Here is a 21,180-nt window from a genome sequence, read left to right on the forward strand (position 1 = left end):
TGCATTACCGAATAACCATTTGGCATAGTTCACCCACGTAAAGGCATGTTCCTTTAATTTTTTTACCAATTCATCTATCTAACTGTGCTGTTTCGTAAAAAAAAAACCTATGGCAGAGAAAAGAAAACACGAATAATGAAAACATGATATGACCGTCAACCTCAAGACGTTTGTGACTTTTACGATGTAATTTACGTTACCATGTTACGTCCCTTGATCTTGGAATCACAGACAGATCATTACCCTTACATTCATACAAAAGAGTGACTACACCAGTAATTGCATGTAGAGTTTATATTCAAAAGGCGAATCTTATCATCAGTTGATCCATAAAGCTAATAGGTTAATGTAACTTACATTAGTATGCAGTTTGCAAACGTTAGCATTATTTCTCTTTAGGCAGTTCGAACAAAATTGAAAATCTCAAAAGTCAACACCGCACACAAATGGCAAAAGGAATTTGTTACAACTTCATACCAATGGTTAATAAGTACTACTGTAGAATATATTTTTTTACCGTTTTCTAGTCCATTTGTTGTCGTTAACGAAGTATGCACGTGTTGTACATTGATATACAATTAAATTACAATGCGTAAATGTACCAACAAATTTCCAATACATCAGTATAAGGCAGAAAAGATCCTACTAGTATATATTACTGTTCAATGTAGATTATATTAGTTACCGAAGACAAAACTGACGGAAGAAGAGAAATAATTTGAATCAAAGACCCCAAATGTTTCGCAGAGCTTTTCCCTTCGAAGTGAAGAGAGCGTCTGATGTGTACTATTCACCTTGCATATGTAAAGACAAACTCACCAGTACAAATGTATATATTAGCTTTTATACATTGTAAAATATCGAGCTGGTTGTTCTCATCCCAAAATACTCGTAGCTAATAGTTGTACTGTATTATGCTGTTACTTGTAAGATCTAGGTATGAAACATTCATACACTAGTATATAACCGTGGCTGTTTTCTGGTAAATCAACAGAACTCTGGTGAAGTTGCACTGATGTTCTGTATGACGTCATAGAATCACTCTAAGGCTGACGCCCCAGTACACTGTATGCCTTAGTTGTTCACATTTCTATCTGTAAGACGAATACATGCGCGTTAGAATATGGAGCACTGGATAACGATGTATAGTTTCCACGTGTTTGCTTGACCATGCATATTACCGAATACAATGAACAAATATACGTCTTAACTGACTTGTAATGATAATGGTTGATGACAGTGGGTAATAACATGAAATACTGATAAAATACCAGATCAAAACAATAACAAAGAAGAACGCGTGGATGCTCTAATTTCATATACTAATTGTCTAAATGTTAATTCTTGTATATTTGACTTCTAATTTGGAAAATCAGTGGAGGATGAAAACCCCACAAACACCTAGTATCTAAATCCATATTTTAAGGTGGTATATCTCACTGCTCTTGGGGCACCGGTGCGGCAGTGTGGGGTTCGTTCACAGCGCACTGTTGTGTTATTTTCGCTGATTTGTTATGATTTGGATATTGCGTAATACGTTAAAGTATGACTTAGAAGACAACAAAATGCGCAAAACGTAAGAAAATTCGATCGTTAACTTTGAAATTCGTTGAGTAATCTTTCGAACCCCGCAGTGCCACACCGGTGCCCAAAGTGCAGTGAGATACCTCCGTTATGAAGTACTTATATTAATTCTTTGTTAAGTATGATTATGTATACCACTTTACTTTGTATGCAATTAGCTCTCGGGCATGAATTTGCAATACAGATTATTATCATATATTGTATTGCTCACCCATCTGGCAGATGTACGGCAGTTTGAGGCTGCACTTCTGTAGGTTCCACCGACGCTGGCTCAACAGCAGCACACAGTCCCGTCGTTTGTGCCTGCGCTGAGGCAGTGTCTGGAAGCCATGGTGGTCTCCCAGCGGGCTCCCGTCATTCCACAGGAAAACCTTTTCCGTGTTCAGGTCATCAAGACCGATCCAGTAACGCCTAATATAGAATATTAAGAAATACAGGGACTTATATGTCTTTCCATTTAGTATGTCCTCAACCTGCATATATAACAAATAATCTAGAATTACCGATACCCTGTTGACTAAAAGTATAGTACTCTGAGCTTATAATGCGTTTTCTATGTAGCTAAGCACTGCATGTTTGCCAGGACTAGTATTGAAAAAAAGGTGAAAACTTTGGAAATTTGTTTATTTGACAAGTTTATCTAAAACGTGTTAAGTGAATGGTTTTATCAATGAGTTTTACATGTACAATTTCGTGAACAAATACTAACAAACCAGTCAACGTTTGAAAAATTGCTTCGACACTGGCATGAGCATAGATATCAAAGGGACGAATAAAGCGCGGAAGTTTTCAAAGAATACCCGAGATATTCGATCCTAGACAAAATGTGACCCATCTCAATGACAGTGATGATACCAGTGATAAATGAAATGTAATTTGCTGTTTAAAATCACCTAGTTTTAGTGTAATAATTTCAGTTCATTAGAAGGGTCTGCATGTATATTTACCTTTGTTTTCCACCATCGGTGCCCCTCAGATAGCCCCTGATGAAGGCCTGCATTCCGGCATCTTTGATCATGACCAAAGTCCCGCCACGGCCGTCAGACGCGCACGTCAGCAGGGCGTCCTGGTACTCCAGCCGCTGGGCGTCCCTGGGAGAGAACCAGAAGCACTGGTTCTGGTACCTGCCGAAGTTACTGGCAGGGCGGAGGTCAGGGTACAGGTCCGAGCAATCTGGGGTGGGCATTGAAGAAAGATAAACAAATCATTTATAAAGGGCTTCCAGGCAATCTTTCACTTTGAATACACACTATGCAAAATTGACAGTTACGTATGACAAAAAAAAATACAGCATACAGCATACAACGTGTACATGACGGAATTTGGCACTATGTGAATTATATAGTGTGCCTATAGCGAGTTTGCCTTTTTATGTAACATCAAAAGTATTGATGTACACAATAGCCATTGTTCATTTTTAAGTAGGATTTAAAATGCGTTGCTGCTCAGTACAGTCGCAACATGCAACCCAATTTTTGGCGCAACCTATAATTTCATAGATACACGCTTATCATATGTTCAAGATGCTTGTAGAAAGCATGGTTATATCCTGTATGAGACCGTACCTTTACATCCTGTTCCAGCGGAGAAACCGTCTCCTTCATACCCATCACCACACACACAGCTGGCGCCAAGTTCAGGGGCAGGGTTGTCTGTGCAGGTGGCCCTTGGGTCACACGGGTTTGGCGAACAGCCGTCAATGTCTAAAATACCAACAAACCAGTCAATTAACGGTTAGAAAACATATTCGAGATTTACATGATCTGATAATATGATAGGAACGATTAAAGCACAGGAGTTGTTAAAAATAGCTAAGATGTTTTATCCTAGACAAAATGAGACACATCCAACCGTGAATATTACCAACAAGCTTTCAAAACCGACGTAGTCACAACAAGACTGGAGCAAAATCTACTTATGACGTTTATATCATCAGAATCACAAGTTCTCCGAGGCCATAACGTCATCGTGAGACATTACGAGTATATTAGTCTCTGCCAGACTGACTACGCTGGCTATTATACATAGGGAGAATAATTTGCCAGGGGAGTTTTGCTACCAGAGGAGCTGGCCGGCCGCGCAGAGGGGAATCATTAACCCTAGCGTGGTCTGACTCCCCTGGCCAATTTTTGCCGAATTCTGCGATCCCCCTACCCCCGTAGAGAGGCCTGGCGAAGGTTAGTATATACCTGTACATCCAGTTCCTGCAACTAAACCGTCTCCCTCCAGTCCGGGTCCGCACGTACAGGTGGCAGCGAGGTCAGGAGCAGGGTTGTCTGTGCAGACGGCCTCCGGGACACATGGATTTGGTGAACAGGCGTTGATATCTATAGCAAGAACACACCAGGAATTGACAGTACGAATTTCTGGAAACCTCTTGTTTCTGCTTATTGAAAGACATTCCAAGGCAATTGAGAAAAACTCTGTGTATGTGTGTGTGTGTGTTTGAGTTTGTGTGTCTGTGTGTGTGTCTGTGTGTGTGTGTGTGTGTGTGTGTGTGTGATTGTGTCTGTGTTTGTCTGTGTGTGTGTGATAGTGTGTGTGCGTGCGTGCGCGCTCATGTATGTGTGCTTATGTGCGTGTGTGTGGTTTTAGATTGTATTATGGTATTCTCAATTAGACTTATCTGCAATGCCAGAACGTCTATCGTTGTTGCATCTATCATGTATTTATCATAACACTGATGTACACACTATGTAGCACAGTATTCTATGTAAGTATGCTTCATCATGTAAGGATTTCTCACCGACACATTGCTTGCCGTCGCCCTGGAAGCCAAGGTTACACGAGCATGTGAACGACCCGTCCGTGTTGGTGCACGTTGCGTCGTCATGACAGTCATGGGTGTCCACCAAACACTCATCAACCTCTGCTCGTGGAAAAATAGTACAAGTATATCATATATTCGTAGACATTTCGTATGATTGTTACCTCTCAATATTACCCCCTCAATGATGTCTCATCAAATTATGGAGTAATTCATACAATAATGAAAAGCAAAATATTTACCTGCCATTTTTTGGAACCATGCTAAGACAAATCCCTTCGTGCGTTCTAGCTGTAGCAAAGGATGATATACACAACCGTTTACACTGTTGTAAAGTTTTATCATTATTCTGTGAATCTCACCGTAGCAGTTTCCAGCTACCATCGCGTAACCAGTTTGGCAGGTGCAGAAGAAGGACCCAGGTGTGTTCCTACAGACGTGTTCACAGGTGTCCGTGCCAAGCGCACACTCGTCCACATCTGAAGAAGTACGAAAGAAAAACGGTGAAGAAACTGAACAAATTAGTTTTTTTAAATATACGAATAGTGTGATCTAGCAAACGTTAAACTCAAAAGAGTCATTAAAGTGCAAATCGCAGGAGACTATATCTTTGATAGCCAAAAATTATAATGTTAAGATGATTTCGGAAGTTAAGTCTCATACATGGAATTTCATCGGTTATCCTGATGAGCAAACATTAATTATAATGTAATGACTAATGTTTTTAGGTATGAATTAAAAGACATACCAGTACAATTTTGCCCGTCACCGTTGTATCCAGAAGGACACGGCCCACATTGATATGAGCCGTTACGATTGGCGCATGAGACTCCCTCAAAACACGGCTCTAGAGCGCAGCGGTCTTCAACATCTATGTCACATACAGCACCGGTGTGAAGTTCATCACACGTGCAGGTAAACCCGTCCACTTCGTCGGAACAAGTCGCCCCGTTCTCACACGGGTTGGACGCGCATTCATCAACTTCCTCTTCACACAGCGCCCCCGTATATCCGGGACATTCGCAGTTGTAGTGGCCCTGGCCGCGCGGCATGTCGGGATCGATGACACAGTTGCCATTGTTCTGACAGGGACACTGGTGCAGGGTGAAGGTGAAAGTGGACGTGGTGGCCTGTCCGCACTCGTCTGTCACGGTCACGTCCAGCGGGAAGCTGGTGACCGGAGGAGCGGGGTCCGTGTCCCAGGTCAGCTGTCCGGAGGGTTGCAGCATCACTCCATGTGGGTTTGCTGATGCTATGCTGTATGTCACATCCCGACCCTCTGGATCTGTTGCTTCCAAACTGATGTCTAGAGTCTCACCTGGTAGCTTGGTGATTGTAGTAGCGGTGGTGAAAGTCGGGGGAAGATTTACTACAGAGAAAACAAATTGCAGCTTTAGACATGGTACCCGTGTACGTGGTGACTATTCACTTGTAGCATTATACTACAGTTTTGTCAATGTATAAACTGATACATTATTGTAATGGTAAGCGATATCACTTTGAATAACCCTGTCCTGCTTAGATTTGATGCCAATTCACATCCCCCCCCCAGGCCGAGTTATTATCATTGATCAGATCAGTAAAACTGGAACATATTCTGTGGTTCTGCTGCAGATTTACTTCCCCAACCAATGCGGTTTGCTGCGGTATGCCACATTTATGTGAGAAATGCCCCGAACCCGTAAAAGTACTGGGCCTACATACATGCATTATAAAATATATATGTGCGTCTCGTTTTTATACGGGCTCAGCAGGACAAGGGTGTTGAGCTAGCACAGCACCTCTTGTTCACATGTACCTGCTCGCTGCGTGAATGAGCTATCGGAGACGTCAGGGAGGCACTGCTCGCACCAGTCGTCTGGGTTAGCATCACCGTCCTCGAAACAGAATCCCCGGATGTTGCACGTGCCCGGCTGTAAAGCAACAGAAAGGTTGCATTTCAATTCACATGGTAAAGAAACTTGTTATACACGACTGTTACGTGATGTACTACTTGATGTAGAGTTATACACTGAAAATATATTTTAATTCCTAGAATATGTAGACTATGACAAGACAAAATTGTCGATCATGGTGTTGATGAAGATAAAGGCATCATACCTTTGCCGAGCATGTCGGTCCTTGTTGGCATTCCTGGCACACGGAGTCATAGATGGTGAATAAGACTTCCTCGCTGAACTGCAGTCCGTCGTTACTGAGGGATATCAGCATGCCGTGTTTTACAGCGCCCTCTGTGGTGTCCGGGGTGCCCTGCAGTACCGGGGACTGAGGGAGTGCACACGAGACTTCGCTGAATGTTTGAAGCGTGGCGTTTGTAAGTTCTTCTGTGTTCTCCAGGACTGTCTGAATGCCGTTTGTAATCTGAAAGAGCGAAGGGGTTGGTTATAGGTAGACCTTACTCATAAAATATCTAGTGACTTGCTACTTCACACATATATCAAGTACCCAATGCTACAGTCAGAAAAAATACATTTTATCTTTGGTCCTTGCAGGAAACAAGTTTAAATTACCCCTATCGTGCCATAAATGTTTGACCAAGTTTTCTAAAGGTGATAAGGACAAATAACCTTACCTGTACTTGTCGAACCTTGCACGTTAGATTTTCCGAAGCGATGATGTTGTCGGCTATGACGGCCGTTTTCAGACAGGGCCTCTGCCGTATGTCACACAGCCCGCCGTTTGGGACGCTCCAAATCTCCGGCACGGTTCCCTCAACGATCGAACAGTCTGCTGACGTGAAGCCGTCGTGACACAGGCACGTCCCGTTCGTGCAGACTCCGTTGTGGCTGCAGTCAGCCGGGCACAGGTTATTCTTTACCGCCACTGACGGTACAGTGGAGCCATCGTCCATGACGTCGTACAGACTGACGTTCTTGTAGACAACGGTCACACACTCGGATTTCATCACCCCGACTGCAGCATCGGCTATGGACAAATCTTCTGTAAGCTAAAGAACGAAATCAGTCATTACTCCAGTTTTCCCGAGAACCTTACTGAAAGGCATGCAGATGCTTTTGTACCACATGAAAAAGACATTGTATCTTCTTTAGGGTAAGCGTATTTCCTTTGAAGCAAGAAAAAACTTGCATAGTAAACGTAGAGTAGGAAGAAAAATATAAGTTGGTATTCCACATACAGTACCAATCTACTCCACTTCACCGTTTACAAGACAGCTACATTTTCTATAACAATGAAAAGGTGGTACAAATGTTGTAAATTTGCTTACCTGTATATCGACTACGCATGCATCAATAGCATCAAATATGTCGATGCCCAATTCCTGACAGCTTTCCGCCACGGTGGAGTTGATGATGGTCTGTCGGCAATGCGTATCTGCCTGCTCTTGGGTGATTCCCTTAGTCTGGGTTGGCCACATCGGTACGGCCACCGGAGTACTGGCGTTTCCGTAGTCAAAGGCATACTTGTCATCATACTCGATGTTGTCGGTGTGCATAGAAGGATCATTATCTGTTGAACGCTTCCTTCTTTTACCTGCGTTAATGACATTGCTGATCGCTTTCTTCGGCGCGACAGGGAGGTTGATGTTCGCCACGGGGTTGGGGGTACTGTTGTCACTAGGGCTGCATGTGATGGAGTCGGATGACGCGCACGTGCAGTACGTCACACCGTCATCGGCGTCAGGGTCGGGAGGGAAATCGTCGATGTCGAAAAAGCTTGTTCCCTGTAACACCCTAGAGGGGATAGATAATAAACATTATTACCTTTGCCAGAATGGCTAAGGTTATGTTTTGGGCTTGTGAGTCTGTCTGTGTGTGTGTGTGTTAACAGCATAACTCGAGAAGCCTTGGATGGATCCCAATAATATTTGGTAGGTGGGTAGGGGTCGCGAAAACGAAGGTCAAGTTCGATAATGGGCCCCCTAGCGGCTTGGTAAGGTACTGCAGCAGAACCTCAATTTTTTATATCTCGTGTTCTGGACATGCTGTGGTTATCATTTTTGAGTGGTAGATAGCCCTTGGAACAGAGAGTAAGTGATGTAAGTTTGGATCCCCTAGCGGCTTGTTTGGAACTGCAGTCGCCGATTTCCTTTCAAACTTTGGATGAGAATAAGTCGAGAACGTGTTGATGGATCATCATGATTTTTGGTATATAGATAGCCCAAGTAACAATGTACATAATGAAATACCAATTATGCAAATCAGCAACTCATTTGCATAATTAATGAGGAAAGTTTATAAATCCACTGCATTTCATGATAGGACTTTCAAACTTGTCACATATATAGATGAGAAAGAGAGAAATATCAGTGCATATTGATTATGCAAATGACGGCCCCATTTGCATAATTAATGGAAAATATGAACGTGTTAACGGATCGTCATGATTTTTGGTATGTAGATAGCCTAAGTAAAAACTTACATAATGAGATACTAGTTATGCAAATAAACAGCTAATTTGCATAATTAATGAGGAAAGTTGATAAATCCACTGCATTCCATGATAGGACTTTCAAACTTGTCACATATGTAACTGAGAAAGATGGCGGAGAGTAAGAGGTGTATGTTTGGGTCCGCTAACATCTTTTCTTGAACTGCAGGAGCCGGTTTAGTTTCCTACTTTGAGAGAGAATAAGTCATGATCAAGAAGGGATGAAAGGATCATCATGATTTTTGGTATGCTGACAGCTTAAGTGATGCTTGATACAATCTAATATTAGTAAGTAAATAGGGATCTAATTTGTATAAGCAATGGCAAAATGTTATGAACCAACTCCAGGCATATAAGATAAAAGATAATGAGTAACACATTTATGTCTACAGACATCATTCTACATAACAAACCTGGTTTATTGGCAAAGGTATGTGTTCGTGGAACTCTAGTTATTATTATTATTATTATTACGCCATCTAGCTGCTGACAGAAGGGCATGGAAGAAGCGTACAGTCACCTGCGCTGCAGCTGACCGATGATGATAGATACTAATAATACAACGCAAAGGTATTAATTGGTTGTGTAAAATATTATATAAGATTATTGTGTAAAAGACTGTGCAAAAGAAAACTCCTATTTCCTATGATCTACCAATCTGATAGAATTATTTTCGGTTCGGTATTAAGGTATGTTTAGCATAGTACATTGTACTAATCCGCAATCGCAAATAGAATGCAGCATTTGTCAAGTAGAGCTGACTATGTTCTAATAGCATGATAAGGCAAATGGAATTGAATTTGCTAAAGTAAGAGATATCATTTGCTATAAGACAGTTGGTGATTTCAATACTGACCTCCAGCTTTGAACAAATTGTGAAGTATCTGTTGCCAGGGAGCCGTCCTTCATGACGAAGTCGTTACTTTGCCTGTCGTCCCACGTGCCGCACAGGCCGACCATGTCTCCTTTATCTATGGGTAAGGTGTCAAGGTACACATTCATGCCCCAATAGTTGATCCATGTCCTAACTGATGATCCTGATGACATGGTGATCTACGGGGATTACAATTAGAGAATGGATTAATGAAAAGATGACAGCAAGACTGCATTCCCTTCTGGTATTGTTTCTATAGAAGTATAAAAAATAACCAAGTTTTGAGGGTAACACAGTAGAAATACTAAGTCTTTTGTCGAACCTAATAACCCAGAATATATAGAGTTAGATTTTAAACTAGGATAGACACTTGCTATGGTGTTTGTACCTCAATTATCCCACTGGCAATAATTTGCAATAAACGTATACTTAGCTTGTAAATATCTGTATGGGCAGTTGATATAATTCGCTGTAATACTATAGGGACAAAGCAAGTACTACTTTGAACACAAGCTAAACTTACCATAAACTCTCGTCCATTTGCATTTCCTTTGACACTGACTCCAGACGAAAGCGGAAGTCCCCCAGCAGTTTTTTCTATGATCTTCGGGTTGACCTGGTAGCCCTTCCACGGACGGTGGCAAATGTCAACGATGACGATGTCATTACCCTCCCTCACGGCGACCGCGCAGTGGCAACTGACTCCTCCGGAGAAACCACATGCATACGTACGGACCTGCACCTGTATCGTAGAAGGTTAAACGCATTAGTTCAAGTGTATAAAGTTGTGATTGTTTTTAAGCAAAGTAATTTTTTAGAGACAGCTATTCGTACAGCTAAGAATATTTTAACTTGGCTTAAGCAAGAAGTTCTAGTTACCTCAAATTTCCTTCTGGTGCTCTTGGTGAAGACGAATTCCCCAACTTGCAGGATAGTGTAGCTCCTAAATGAAAGTGTTGTAAAATTCACAAATGTCAAACAAAAAATCCAAATTAAATTATCAACGCCAAGGAATATATTGACCCGAATATCAGGCCTTTTTATTATTCATAGCCATAGATCCTCCTATGATTCGTAAATAATTGTCTTTCGCCTTTGCCCTCTCTGGTTGTTGAGCCCTTCATTTTCTCTTATGTCCCCTAATACCAACCTCCTAAGATACTTGCCATCTTCTCACTTTTCCCCTCTATCATCTCAACACTTCCATATTACACTCTCTCATCTCCCTCTCTCATCGATAGGTGATAGTGTCAAAAAGGCATCCTACAGACCAATTACTTTGCATGATAGATAGTGTTCTAAATTAAAGATTGGATTACTGAAAGGATTTGATGTTCTTACGTTCCGTCAAACGTTCTGTAATGAGGATCAGTCACCCCGTAGCAGCGACCGGTCGGCGCATCCTCGGTCAAAGTCTACAAGAAAGAAAGAAAGAGCCTTGTCACAGTCGAATATTCTATTAGAGAACATCTAGCAACTAGGTACTCCGTCCTCACAAGTGAGACATTGTCGACAAAACCTTTGATGATATTGTCAAATTGGAATTGAACATGCAAGACTGATTACCTGAAATTTTCAGAATAGTTAAGTGAATTAGTGAACCAGAAATCCCCCCATTACGACAATGTGCAATTTTCATAACATACATGTTATACATTTTCTATATGTTACATGACAAGATTAAGTGAAGTTTTCTAAACGCACGGATACGTAATTACCTGGATGCCTGTTGGTGTGTACCCATTGTAAATGTGCGGTACAATAGTTCCATGATCGTCCAACGGGTGCCAGAAGAAAGGCTTGGCGATAGTGCCGAACTCCAGCGCCGCCGCCTGGTCCCCATCGTCCTTCATGTCCTGTACAGGCAGTATCCTCACAGGGGCAGCCTCGGCGCGCAGAGTGGCCGGGTCCCAGTCTATGGCTCTGATGGTGATGGCGCATGCGTGGAGGTCGCTTTGCTCCGTGACCACATCTCCGCCCACCCGTAAGGGAATGGTGATGGTGCATTTGTGATGGTGCTCGTACTTGGTGTCGCAGATGAACGGGACAGTGGCGTACATGCCCAGGTACACCTTGGTATCACGATTCTCGGGGAGATGGAGGCTCGACATATTACTCTGGGGAAAGAGTATATCAAAATATAACTTAAATGCACCACTGCCTGAAGTTATTGTTTATGCTTACGCAAATCTTCGAAGAATTGATTAACCGTCGCATCTCCACCCAAAGGAGCAAGTACTAATAGGTCCTAATACATCACCATCAAGGGTTTACGCGACAAGATAGAGGGTCCACTGTAGTGCACATTTAACACGACATGTGAGACATGTTTGCATGTCTGTACATGCATTGTTTTCATCTCTAGGCTAGAGCACACGTACAAGTTTAGATGTACAATTTAAATGGCTATCGCATGTTCAGGATATGATGGAAACGGAGCAAAACCCTGTCGTTTCCTGTAGTACAACAGAAAGCGATAGGGGGTTCCTAATCGAACTTGACCTTCGTTTTCCCGACCTAACCACTTACCGAATATTATACGGGTTCAACTGCAACTTCTAGAGTTCTGCTGTCCATAAAGTAACAAACAACCCCACAAACAATGAGCGTTACCGAAAACATGAACTTCTCTGAGAAGGTATACCCTTTGTAACTATAAGAAGTTAACTTCTTACCCTGATTCCAGCCCAGTATCCATTGCTCTGCAGCGCACCACTCTTAGTGTCCGAACTGTTAGACCAGTAGGATTGGGCGGTACAGGACACCTGTAATGACGAAATAGTAGGTATATAGTATAATAAAGCACACATGGCAACTGAAAACACAGATCAGTATACCAGGAACATGCTCAGTAATGGCCTCTTCTGAGATCTGAACTCACACCACAATATTTAGCATTCTGGTACTGGTTTCTCATATTCCTTCCCCATTGTATTCTTTATGTCATGAAACAAATAATTTATAAACACATCATTGAAATCAAATTTTGGATGATACACCACAATATTTAGCATTTATGCCCAATACCAAAGCTAAGTTGATATAACGTCACATGTATAACACAACTGGTTTCTCATATTCCTTCCCCACGTTTTGCACATTTTTTTAGATCTATGTGCAAAAGGTATGATCATAATGAGAGTTCAAATTACTCGATTTCTGTCAAATCAGTCTGTGTTATAGTAGTTTATCTGATTATTGTTTAAGGAAATAGTTCATGATCTATACTAATCCAAGCAAAGGTTCTTTTTTAACGTTATTAGGTATTTTTATTTTGCTTTCTATTTTGTACTGTTTATTTCATATCTCACGCCTAATAAAACGTTGAAAACAGTCGGAGCCTGGAGAGTACATGGTCTATACTCACAGTTTTCCCCATCATGGAGTTCCACACAGTCGCCCCTCCCAGGCTATGCAGACCCAGGTATTTAGCGTCCAGCTCTGCTGTCTTCTGTGTTCCACTGAGCGTGACGTTGGGGACTTCGGGAGACTCCTCGTCGTCGAAAAGGAATTTGACATCGAAACGGGCCAATTCTTCTTCTCCGTCATACTGAACCTCGCAGGCGAAGGTGACCCTCATGGTGCTGTTGTTCAGGACTGGCGGGTGCAGTATCGGCGCCGAAGTCATCGTCGGAAGGCCATTGTATACTTCATGAAACAGAGCATTCACAACACATCTTATACCCCCATTCCACTTGACGGCGCTGTCACGGCCTCATCGAACTGAGAGCGCCACGACGCCAGAAAAATCTGCTCTAGTGGAATGCCTCCGGCGATCTCAGGGAAAACTCAAATGTCAGCAACTTTAACGGGCTGCCGTTACTAAGATTCGAAAGATTGCTTAACGGATTTCAGAGACAAATTCTCTCCTACTGATAAGGTCACCACAAAAACACTCACTCAAAGTCATTCGATTTTAAGGCTGATTCAAAGTTAAATGAGAGACTGTCGGTATGCCCGTTCTATCAATTTGGAACTACTCTCCAGTTCATCAATTTGGAATTACTTTCCATTCAATCAATTTTAGATAAAACAAGTCATTTCGTACTTCCTTCACATCATAGGATAATGTGTCGAATTACATTAATTAAGTGGCAAGATGAACCGATATGAACCTTTTGTGATAACATTAGATACATGTACATGGTTTTCCAATACACAGTATGACATATCTGATGGCGGATTCAGCAAGACTATATCATTCTGCATGTCAAATAGCAATTACTCAAGCAACTGGATATGATTTTTGAAACGGTCAGACGTTTTATTATGTATGGACTGAGCAACATTCAAGGCCACACCATGCATTACCCTGTGTATGTGTTACGCAAATAAAGACGAAGCGACAGATAAACAACTTACGACAGGTTGCATTGTAATCCGGACAGCAGTCCCTTGCCTCCAGACAGTAGTAATCACAAAAACATTCGTCATCGCCTGTGAAGCAGTCGTTGTCCACTCCAGGACAGCATCTGTAGCCAGCACACTGCGCCTCTCCCGACTTTAACAGTCCCGAGATGACAAGCAGGCAGAAGGCAAACCCTGCGATTGACTTCATGGTTACCTGAATAACCAAAATGATAATAATAATAATGATATACCGAATATGATTATGAAATATTCAATGTATCATTGTAAACTGTGTTTAATATCCTGAACGAACGGCACCTAACCTCTTCCACCCTTCCACTTTTTAAAAACAGCCGTGACCGAAGATATGTAATTTTCAAGGTGAAATACAGGGCGCTGGACAGGAGCTCAATGAAAAAATGTTTGCTAAGATATTGATAATCCAAGAAAATAAATATATCCGATGTTATCTTTGACCGACACACCTTGTAGGGTACTAATTGCTTACACGGCAGATACAATATCAATATGATGGGAGGGGGGTGTTAACCTCTCACTGACTCACTGACTCACTGACTCACTGACTCACTGACTCACTGACTCACTGACTCACTGACTCACTCACTCACTCACTCACTCACTCACTCACTCACTCACTCACTCACTCACTCACTCACTCACTCACTCACTCACTCACTCACTCACTCACTCACTCACTCACTCACTCACTCACTCACTCACTCACTCACTCCCGTAGCTCAGGTGGCCGTAGGGGCAGTAAGACCTCTGACCTCTACGAAAAATCCAAAATCATGATTGATTCCCTTGCGCCCTCGTTCCACCGAGGCTCCGATCGCGACTGCTGTGCGATCATTTTTTTATTGGTATACATACCAGACAGGACACAGGGTGATGCACTCTAGCAGAGCTAATATTAACATCACCACTGGGACATTTGAAAATAAAATATAAACAAACAAAGGACGATGTGCGATCATTGAGCAACCAAAATCTGATAAGTCCAGAAACGAATTAAATTCATAAAGCGTATTTTGTATGTTTTGTGTGTTGGTGTCTTTCAGAGCACACTTTTACATCATGGACTCATGTAGTCATCAATCTAGGCGATACAAATCTAATCTTGGTAGTTCAAAAGTTCATACGGATACGCAATCAGTGGGGAAAGGGGGCCATAGGTACTGAAAATGTTCCTTTGCTGTTGATACCGGTTCGTTACTGCAGCGTGTCAATCACACTGGACCATCGCTAGGTGGCGTGGCAGTGTCATTAGCACCGGGAAAACCGGTTTATTTCTAAGTTCGCACGCAGAGGTTTCATAGTGGATGTTTGCCACTTCAGATTCGAATACTCAATGAAAAGCCTGTTCTTTAAGCTTAGGAGTTTGGTAAAGGAACAAAAATGACGCCCAGGACGTTGAGTATTAGTGCCTGCCTTCGCTTCCCTGATATTCGTTCATGTGTGTGTGTCGAGGCAGCATTGCGGACGGCCTTAAGAGAGGGTTGGTGTTCTCTTTACATTTTACGATAAGGTGAAACTATGTGCATATATATCAAACATGTTTACGTTCCACTTGCGTCTCTGTACTATTAATGAGAATTTATCCAAGCTGTGGCATTGGAAATGATCACATCACCCAATATATGGTCCTTGTTCCTTGAGAGAGTTTGTTTATTAGCAAGTTCACAGATTTACAGCAATGATATACTCGATTTCAAGGCCACAGCAAGTAAATTTTATAGATGACACGAGCGCGCTAGTGTAGTAACCTTGATTGTACTTGTAGAAGTGACACAAGTCAGGTACATGTAGTCATGGTCGTAGTTGTAGAAATAAAACTAGTTCGATAGTAAAGATTGCGCCAATGTGGTAGCCATGATTTGTTGTCGTCAACTTGGTGATACCATTCTACCACACAAGTGCTACTTTGTACACCTCTTGAATACAGAAATGAAATACTTGTTGGCTGTGATACCGTGTTTGGTCGTTTCAATTCATATTACAACGTTTGAGGTGTCGATTTTGAAAATCTACTCATCTTGTTGTTGTTTAATCTAGCCATCTTGTTTTCTTTTCGCCTCTCACTACATTTGAAGTCTGCAAATGATGTCATCCATAAAATTGGATAGGGCCCAATTAAGAATATGGAAATATGTCTTAATTAACACATTTTGGCGAGATTTCTGCTGTTGGAATATTTGTTCATTACAGCACTTGTCAGTTTAACGCAATGTGTAGATATTTCTTGTGTCCAGTCTCGTTTATTTAACAGTAGTATTGTTGGATAGAATACAGTACTTTTAAATTCTTTCAAATAAACAACCAACAAATTAGCTTTTCACAACAAATACTGAAGACCTTCACTTTATGGAGCCCAGAAACGTTTTAAAGCATATTTCGTCCGCAATTTTGATTTGATTTTGGTGAGAGACCAAGTTGAATGATTGATATGACCTTGGGCGAGTTCAGACCGTACTGGCTATAGTCGCACGGCCCAATTTGAGGTCTCAGAACGCAGTTTTTCGCCTATGGGAATTTACATGGTTAAGGATCCCAAAGTGAGGAGGTTCTACGCCTCAAAATGTATAGCAGGGTGCAGAAACAATATTCAAGAATCTAATGTGTTGAAGTTCAGGTTACAGTTTACAAAATATCTGAATATCATTCTTTTATAAAAGCCACATTTATTTGACCCCCAACGGAGGTCATGGAACTGCAGCCGACGCACAGGCAGTAGCCTAGCAATAGTATCGAGGGGCAAAGTCATACCGACTGAAGAAACCCCGTACACCAACTTGTACAGTCTCAAAACTGGTGTATTCCTCTTCCTTTAAGTCTCCACCTTGCTGCTGTACAAAGGCCTTTTCAAATATGGTGACGCACTACTTTATACACTCGGATTGTTATGAGACCGTAATAAGGTTCAGCGCACATGCAGTAGCCATGGCAAACGACCAAGGCAAACGACGATGATTGGTGGACTGTACTTCAGCGACCATCTTCACTCTAATCGATTGGAAAGTTGATGTTTTCTGCAAAACATTGGGGGGGGGGGGGTGGTATTCCATCTTTTCTTCGTTCCTGGCGTTGCTGCGTTCTAAATAGGATTTTTGTTACCCTTCACTTTATAATTGAGATACCATGCAAAAGTTATGACTAAGAACACAATGAAACACGCGAAGCGTGAAAATATTTTATTTTTGATTGATAGAATTCGTGTTGAGCACTGTGTCAAATCACTCGGCCGCTGTGACAACGCCAACGTGCCACAGCTTCAGTGAGATAGTCCCTCATGGTAGCGACATTCTTGGAGAGTCATGATCAGCTACACTCAATTACCTGCACTAATTACCAGTAGGCAGGCTGGCGACTATAATCAGAATGCAACTGTGCGAAACATGTTGTAACATTTGAAAATCCGAATTCTTGCATTGCATTTTCTTTTTCTTGCTTCTCCGTGGTAGCATCTTACTGATACAGAGATGATCAAATCTAATATAAACTAAGGAATGTAGAAATTGTTTTGAGCGGACAAATGATTGACATTACCCGGGGCAGCCCCGGACTCCACACAAAGGTTCGAGAAAGACGTCAGATTCTTTAACGATCTTTTGATTACTTGGCAACATTGTCTCAAGTCCACCAAAGGTAACGCGAATCTCCGCGTTCCTGCACCAAAGTTTCTTGTTCCTCGGTGACGGTGGGCAAGCGCCTTCACACTAGTGGTGATCGTGTTCTGGCAGAAAGGACAAGTTTGGTGCTAATGCTATCTTCTACAGTCTATAGCCTTGAAACTTAAAAATGATTGACATTCCCTAGGGCACCTACGGTCTCTAAAAACCACACAAAAGCTTTGCAGTTAGTTTAGGCGTCGGTGAATATGGCACATGGCACCTCCCTGGACCATAATTACACGGCTCCTTTGAAAACCAGCGAGATCTAAAATCATGGCACAGCACGGATGAGCGCGCATATACCTACGGCAGCGAACTTTCCAGAGAATCATCTATTGGAAAGGTTAGTGCGAGGTGCGCTTGAAACGTTCGCGACCTAACACGGAAAAAAGGTAACCCTGTTGCCATCCACCAGTAGACGGCGATCGTACATCAACCTATTTGGGATTTGTCATCATTGGAATATAAGGTTTCTATAATTTACGGTAATAACGTGGCGTGATGAAAATATTCACCTTAAAAGACACAAGACAAATTCAAGAAAAAGCAGCAAGTTGAACACATGTAACAACTGAGCGACTGTACCGGGACCAAAGCTGGATTTGTTTACACCCTTAATTGCATAATTTGAATGAGATGCAACATGAAAAAGCATGCATTAAAAGACATTGAAACACACTAAACTTAGTAAACTCTGTTTATTTTGTATCTCTAGAAATCGTTGAGTAATCTGTCAAATCTTTGTTATGAAAGTTGCGCAAGGAGCGCACGGAGGTCTCCAGAGAAATTATAATAGGAATCAAGCCAATTACATGTAGGTCGCAGCGAGAGCGCCGTCTTGTGGAGGGGGGGGGGGCTAAACTAACTAGGATGCCAACTAGGCTAGAGACAAGGGGCCCAATTCAACTGTCGGGTCTTAAGAATACATGAACCGTAAAGCCTTCTATCAATGTCCACCAACACTCCGATATTGTGGTCATTTGTCACAGGCGGCGCCCTTGTAAAAATTAGTAACGTTTGGTGAGTGTACGAAAACTATGCTCCGTTAACACTGTGACAACGTCAGAGCCCTCCTTGCTGATGCCTTTTGATAATTTCTCCATTGACTGTGACATTGCATGGCGAGTAGAAACCGACCAACACACCTCTGCCATACAGTTCGAGCCCCTTTCTACTATGTTTTTCTATAGTTAGGCTACATTGAATTGATCCCAAAACTAATGCGGGAGGGCGAATAAAAAAACGTCCAGCAGAAAATGCTTCTAAACCACAGGGCTAAAAATCCAGTTCATTCTTTTCAAGCTTAGTTTGTCTTATGTTCACCTGTAGTAAAGCAATTCAAAAGACAATTATCGCCGTGCCCTTCTTGTTTAAAGAGGGGAACAAAGGCTTTATTGCCCCATGCCCTGAACATGTGTCCACTTACCCTTGGGAGCAGATCCACTGGCAAGCATAACATTCTGATTGACCAGGGGTGCTATTGGGTCACATACGGCCAAAGCGTTTTTTTAGAAAAGGTGAAGCTAATGTCATCTGTGATATTAAGTCAGTGTGGCCTTACCTACTGATTGTCAAAGAGTGTCACCTACAAATAATCATCACAATGATTTCAGTGTTGGTGGGGACCGATGTAAGGTCTTAAACTCTGAAGTCATATATGCCAAGATTGGAGTTCCTCTTATTTCCGAGTGAGGCCGCGAACATTTTGAACGCAAGCACCTCACACTTGTGCATATATCCAAGTTCGTATGTGTTGCACATTGACATTATTTTGTAAGGTTATGTCTAGGAGAGTGATGACGCCCTGCCATGAGAATGAGATATAACGTCTGAGGTCGAAAAATTCATTTTTTGGTTCGATAACCAAGCTGCACAACGGTGGGTCGAAGTAAAAAAATAACTTAGCCTATGCCAAAACTTTACCCATGCCAAAACAAATTTATGATACGCAACTCACACACCAGCTAGCGTGAAGGGGGATTTAAGTTAGGAATGCTAAGTACCTGGATACAAGATTGCAAAATGTTATTTTTCTATAGATTTGCTCAGCAATATGCTTTAGCGTAACACAGTATAGCCCGCGCTAAAGGAATGCTTCACGCCACCACGAAGTAGTGAAACAATGTGAAGTTAGTCAACCGGGGACGACCTCGGCAGAAGTTTTAGGCAGTTTGTACCCTTATCTGTGAAACAGAGACTTCTCCTCTCATAAAAATATCGCGTGGTACATTACACGCTTTTGGTAGAGCTCCAAGTTTTAATAGAGCTCCGTTGTCCAAGTTTAGAGCATGATTTGAGCAATTGCTCATTTTTAAAAGCACAATTCCATGGCTATGCCATACATTGAAATATCTGTGCAAATTAGGTCATTAAAGCTTTGTCAGTTTTTTTTTTTCACCGCAGGTATTTCTTGTGATGCACAAGCCGGGTGCCTATCTTAGTTTGCCGTCTAGTCATGGCTGCCGACCTTTCATTTTCTTAGATCTGACTAGGATAAATAGGATCTATGGGAAAAATAATTTCAACTGATATCCCTATAGCTATAACTGTAATATATATATATATATATATACTCCTATTTTCTGTGGGGTCCGTCAAAACACACATCAAGATCGCCATCAATACTCGTACTACTAAAGTTTCAAACTACACTAGGCTAAAAAGGGCGGGACCTTCAGTTTGATCATATATGCATATCATATTTTTACGTGTTGATAGAATATTGCGAAAATATGATCGACAGAACTCAAGTTTCACAGCTTTTCTGTGCCAAGTGTATTTGCTGTGACTTTTTTCAGTTTCCTTGTTATGCTCAGAATTAAGACGTCAGTACAAATTAGATACTTGCTATCTCTTCTGTAAGTTACATTTCTATCCTGTTTAAAACAGTTTGTAAATGGAAGAAGTGTTACCAACCTGGTCAAGAAGTCACCGGGCACCTTGGGGTGTCGGATGTGTGTACAAAGAACTCTGCTAATGTGCAGTTTCGGAGATGACAGTGTTTCATGTGTCTGTGAAGGCTCCCAATGACAAAGTCAGGTAGCCACGCGCGTGCGTTTGGTCAGTAACATTCCATCGCCACAGGCAACAGGAAACAAAAATAGGAGAAATGTCAACGAGACAGTGTTCTGGAGTTATTTTGTCCAGTGTTTTTCACCAGTCTCGTTTTGTTACACTCTTGTACAGTTAAAACTTAAAGTTTTAGTGCATGATGTATGGACGTATCTGGATGTATATACCTCGCGTAATTTACTCCAATACTACAATCCATCTTCACACATAACCACAAGACCGCCTACATCAACTGTCTCTAACAACACTGTAACAGTATAAGATTCGTACTGTATGTTTTGTCACGAGTAGATAACCTCCCGGACGATCAAACACAGTCTGGCTGAAAATGCACCGAAAATCAAACCGGAATGTAACAATTACTATGGTTCTGCCCTCACCTTGCATTTTTCAGACACTCTATAAAATGTTTTCTTGTGAAAATAATCTCATTCTTGTAAATCCGTATAGAG

General features: G+C 41.8%; 2 protein-coding genes across 2 annotated transcripts in view; one reads left to right on the forward strand and one right to left on the reverse strand.

Moving 5' to 3' along the window:
* Positions 1–21,180, forward strand: part of LOC118410562 (coadhesin-like) — an 84,594-nt gene that overhangs the window by 9,667 nt on the left and 53,747 nt on the right. The window lies entirely within an intron of this gene.
* LOC118410559 (von Willebrand factor D and EGF domain-containing protein-like) lies at positions 313–21,116 on the reverse strand. Its single transcript, XM_035812332.1, has 21 exons — positions 20,573–21,116; positions 13,977–14,178; positions 12,982–13,262; positions 12,290–12,379; positions 11,333–11,731; positions 10,956–11,029; positions 10,494–10,557; positions 10,138–10,356; positions 9,597–9,793; positions 7,578–8,043; positions 6,924–7,298; positions 6,452–6,712; positions 6,150–6,264; positions 5,100–5,720; positions 4,714–4,830; positions 4,331–4,453; positions 3,774–3,911; positions 3,150–3,287; positions 2,532–2,757; positions 1,796–1,995; positions 313–1,094 (listed from the first exon to the last, which is right to left on the reverse strand). Exons 2-21 carry the CDS (start codon positions 14,170–14,172, stop codon positions 1,075–1,077), a joined length of 4,320 nt encoding a protein of 1,439 aa, XP_035668225.1. The 5' UTR covers positions 14,173–14,178; positions 20,573–21,116; the 3' UTR covers positions 313–1,074.

Source organism: Branchiostoma floridae, chromosome 2, assembly GCF_000003815.2.
Source record: "Branchiostoma floridae strain S238N-H82 chromosome 2, Bfl_VNyyK, whole genome shotgun sequence".
Classification (NCBI taxonomy): Eukaryota; Metazoa; Chordata; class Leptocardii; order Amphioxiformes; family Branchiostomatidae; genus Branchiostoma; species Branchiostoma floridae.